Source organism: Lathyrus oleraceus, chromosome 3 (assembly GCF_024323335.1).
Source record: "Lathyrus oleraceus cultivar Zhongwan6 chromosome 3, CAAS_Psat_ZW6_1.0, whole genome shotgun sequence".
Classification (NCBI taxonomy): domain Eukaryota; kingdom Viridiplantae; phylum Streptophyta; class Magnoliopsida; order Fabales; family Fabaceae; genus Lathyrus; species Lathyrus oleraceus.
Genome location: NC_066581.1, coordinates 192,000,615 through 192,005,097, shown reverse-complemented (window position 1 = coordinate 192,005,097; position 4,483 = coordinate 192,000,615). Strand labels below are relative to the sequence as shown.

Here is a 4,483-nt window from a genome sequence, read left to right as displayed (position 1 = left end):
TTCTTGAGTTTTTCTTTTTGATGCTTGAAACTGAAATCTTGATAACCATTATTTGAGATACTATAAGACTGTTAGAAATTTCGGAAAGATTAAAGGGATCCAGGCTTGAATCGTGAACGCAACACTTTTCTTATAGTATTTCAAGCACTCTCGATTGTCTTAGAGTTCTGATGCAGGAATACCCAGGATAATTCAGCCTTATCGAGTTTGCGCAAGACCGGTGAAAACCCGAGTGCAGCGAAGAGCGTCTAGAATTATTTAGAGGATTTTCAGATTTTGTGTGTTTTATTCTGAATCCGGATTTATGCTTTTATAGGCCATGTTGATATTATTTCACAAGTTAGCGACCCTTGGTGAAGCAATGTCCTTTTTCCAATAATCATAATGGTTGGCCTGCAACATGTTTCACCAACAGTTGCATGGTTTCGCCTTTGCAACATCTCATGAAGAGTTACAATCTCCGAATTCAAAATTCAAAATTCAAAATTCAAAATTCAAAATTCAAAATTCATGAAGAGTTATCTCATGCATTTATTAGCATTAACTCACTTCCACCATTTGTCATTTTGGAACACACTTGTATTTAATAAATTACAACAAAAAATACCCAGAAAACGATATTGAATTTTGTTGAAATTAATTTTTCTCTAATGTGATCGTTAAAAGCATTCTCAATGGGACATCGTACTACAATTCTTTATAAATGAAGTCTAGATGATTATATCTATATTAAGGCATAAATGGTTACTAGCGCTAAGGATAAATGAATATGCATGTTTGTGCATAAATGATCTTTTTTTTAGAGCAGATGATCATTTCTTTTGTTTTAGGGCATAATAGTCTATATATATATATATATATATATATATATATATATATATATATATATATATATATATATATATATATATATATATATATATATATATAATATATATATATATATATATATATATATATATATATATATATATATATATATATATATATATATATATATATATATATATATATATATATTATATATATATATATATATAATATATATATATATATATATATAATATATATATATATATATATATATATATATATATATAATATAATCATTTATTGTGTTCTGATATAGATGATAATTCTCTTTCTTTTAGGGATAGATGATCATTCTTCATCTCGTTATCTATAATAATATATAAAGAGAAAATTTGAATTTGGTGTAATCTATTTTTCTATCAACTTTACCCTTAGATAACTTATATAATTTCTTCTAATAATTTTTATTGAAATCACTACTATTACCTTTCATCTAACTTCTACTATTAACTTCTCAGAAATGCTATCTTGACACCCTTTTTATACCAATACATACACCGTATACACTGTTCACCGTATTTATACGGTGAACAATTTTTTTGTTTAAATAAAAAATTATTTTTTATGAATAATGTGTGAACCATAATGTGAACAGTGCGTGAACAGTACCGTTAAATATTGAAACAAAGTTAGTTAATAAAATGTAAAAAGTTGGGTAATGAAGTGATTAAGTTGGTTAATAAACGTCCAGATATTAAAAATAATTTTTATTAGTAAATCAAACTTGGTTAATAAAATATAAAAAGTTGGGTAATGAAGTTATACAATTGGTTAATAAATGTGCAGATACTAAATTTTTTTTTTAATAATAAATAAAGTTGGTTAATAAAATATAAATAATTAGTTAATAAAATTATGAAATTGGTTAATCACATTATTTTATCTCAATATCATTTAATTTAAAAATAAATAAATAATAATTTTTTTATATTTTAAAAAAATCTATATTATTATAATATTTCATTATTCACCATATTGATGAACAGTGAAATACGGTGTAGGGGTAGAAATTGGGTGTAGGAATATCATTTCTCTTAACTTCCTATATAACTTCTATTTAAAATTAATATTAAATAAAATAATATTGTATATATTTTTACGTGTGTTCATTAAAAAAACGGACAGACGGGCACGGAGTACCCGTCTAGACGCTAGTAGATAATAATTTCTTATGAGATAAATGATTGCAAATATACTACACATAGAAACACAATTATTCTTAATCATATTGTTATAACTAAAATCCTTTAAATAAAAGTTCTTATTTAAGAAATCTTTCTCTTTTATAAGATGACAAAAACATTGATTATTTGAAGAATTTACCAATGATAACTTAGATGATTATGTTTGTAAACTCCCATAAATCTAAGACAAGTTAAATAAAATAGATTTAATATTCTTTTTTATCATGCATGTTAGTATTGTATTGTGATTCATTTTGATTCCTTAATTTAAAAAAAAAACTATATTTATCTCTTAGTTTTTCAAAACGTAGCATATTAGTTATTTTTGTTTAATTAACAAAAACAAAAAATTAAAATATTGATCGTTAAATTAGTAATTTGCATTGAAGAAAAATAACTAACATGATATATTTTTTAAAAGTTAAAACACCGGTATAAATATTTTAAACAAAAATAATTAATATAATACATTTTAAAAAGTTACGAAATCAATGAATTTGAGATTACTATATTGGAATCAAAAAGATATCAAATCACACCACAACAACCATGAACACCATAATATAAAATAACTAAAATCAATGTGGAAAACAAGAGTTTCCATGCTTAACATAAATAAGACAAACGATGAAATCGTCAAAGGAAAAATGTCAACTTAATACAACCACTTGATAGAAGCATATTATGTTGAATCACCTAATATAATATAATTAAGCATTAATGAACAAAACTTAACCATCAAAACCATAAACTAAAAGTGATGTTTAAGTTCTGCTCAATAAAAAAACAAGGCATGGTTTCATTGTTTAATAAACCATAACATACGTTTACATTAATGCTTAATCACCACAGAACAAAAGCTTAATAAACAAAACTAACTCAAATATATCTTCACAATAACATTATGCCTAAAATACAGATATATGACACATTCGTCGATTCTTGACATCAAATCATAGTTGTCTCGTGTCTTGTACATCACTAACAATTGTCTTATAATGTTTCAACACAACATACATAAAACTTCTTGTTAGCATCGAACATATTTTGTCATACACCATTTTGCCGAATAATAATTTTGTAAATGATTAATAATGGAACACAAATATATCATATTCCACAGTGGCATCTCCTGTGGTGAAATCAACAGAAAAAAACTTAGCCTGAGCATATCCACGTACGAAACGAAAAGCTCCAGTTCCACCAACAATGGCCATTTCTCTAATAGTTTCACTCATGATCATGTTCCTTCCCAATATGCTAAGGGTGCTTCCATTAAACTCTCCATCTGAAAACGCCATAGTCATCACCATCATTAATCCCATCTCTTCTTGTGATATAGAAGTGTAAATTCCTTGTGCCTTGCCGACAAGTTTCGAGTCACGTTCGGGTCCGGCCGTTAACGGATCGTCCATCGCCACAACCGTTCCGAATGGAAGGGCATTTTCTACCTTTCCATTAGGTTCGGCTACAAACACCATGCTCGGTTTTGGGCCTGTGACGATGTCGTGAAAGTAGAAGTGAAGGTGGGTGAATTTCTCTTCTTGAAAACCTAACATTGTTGGGGATAGGCTTTGATAGTATTTAGTGGCAGTGGCAAAGGATATTAAAGAGATGAAAAATGTTATGAAGAATGATGAGGATTTTGCCATGTTTGATGTGAATTATTGAACTAAGAATAAGAATGCTTATTTCTATGAAAAGTTTCTTAGATATGATCTATGGTATATTTCAATTTGTTTTGATCCATTCTTATTTATAGGATGTGTGTGAGGCTACTTCATTTATTTTTTATAATATTTCTACTTCTCAAGTTGATGTTTATCTTTTTTTAAATGAGAAAAATTTAGGTGAGATTGACTCTGGAAACTCACGGATCACGACAGGTCTCAAGACTCAAATAACATTTACGAATCACGCATCAAATAAAATTCACATATATATTTACAACTCATTCATAAAAAATATTTTCACATCGGCCGTGAAAATTAAATTCACAACCTTTTGATACGAGTCAATTCTTTAGTCAACCAAATTTTTAAATGTCAAAGATAATACCAAGCATCCGAGAAATGTTATAGAAGACTTGGAAAAGATATTTTTAAATGTCAAATTTTTAGGTGGGATATGAATATTTAAACATAGTTTTAAATTACATAAAATACTTAAATAAGAAATAATATAACACAAAAATATTCAAAATAATCATTTACCGTGAGGAAAATTATGTTACAATATATGTTATATACATAGCATATGATTGGATTAAAATTCACTTACTGGCGTGAATACTTTATATTATTATGAGAAACAATGCTTTTCACACATATACATATTTAAATGTATGGTGTATATATTTCTAAATTTCTTTGAGTTTTATGACTTTTAATTAACACAAGTCTCCAAAATTTGACTGACCTAATTTT

General features: G+C 26.6%; 1 protein-coding gene across 1 annotated transcript; it reads right to left on the bottom strand.

The window, feature by feature from the left end:
* Nucleotides 1-2,836: 2,836 nt before the first annotated feature.
* LOC127126201 (pterocarpan synthase 1) lies at nt 2,837-3,804 on the bottom strand. Its single transcript, XM_051055087.1, has one exon. The coding sequence runs from the start codon at nt 3,707-3,709 to the stop codon at nt 3,146-3,148; it is 564 nt and encodes a 187-aa protein (XP_050911044.1). The 5' UTR covers nt 3,710-3,804; the 3' UTR covers nt 2,837-3,145.
* Between the last annotated feature and the right edge of the window lie 679 nt (nt 3,805-4,483).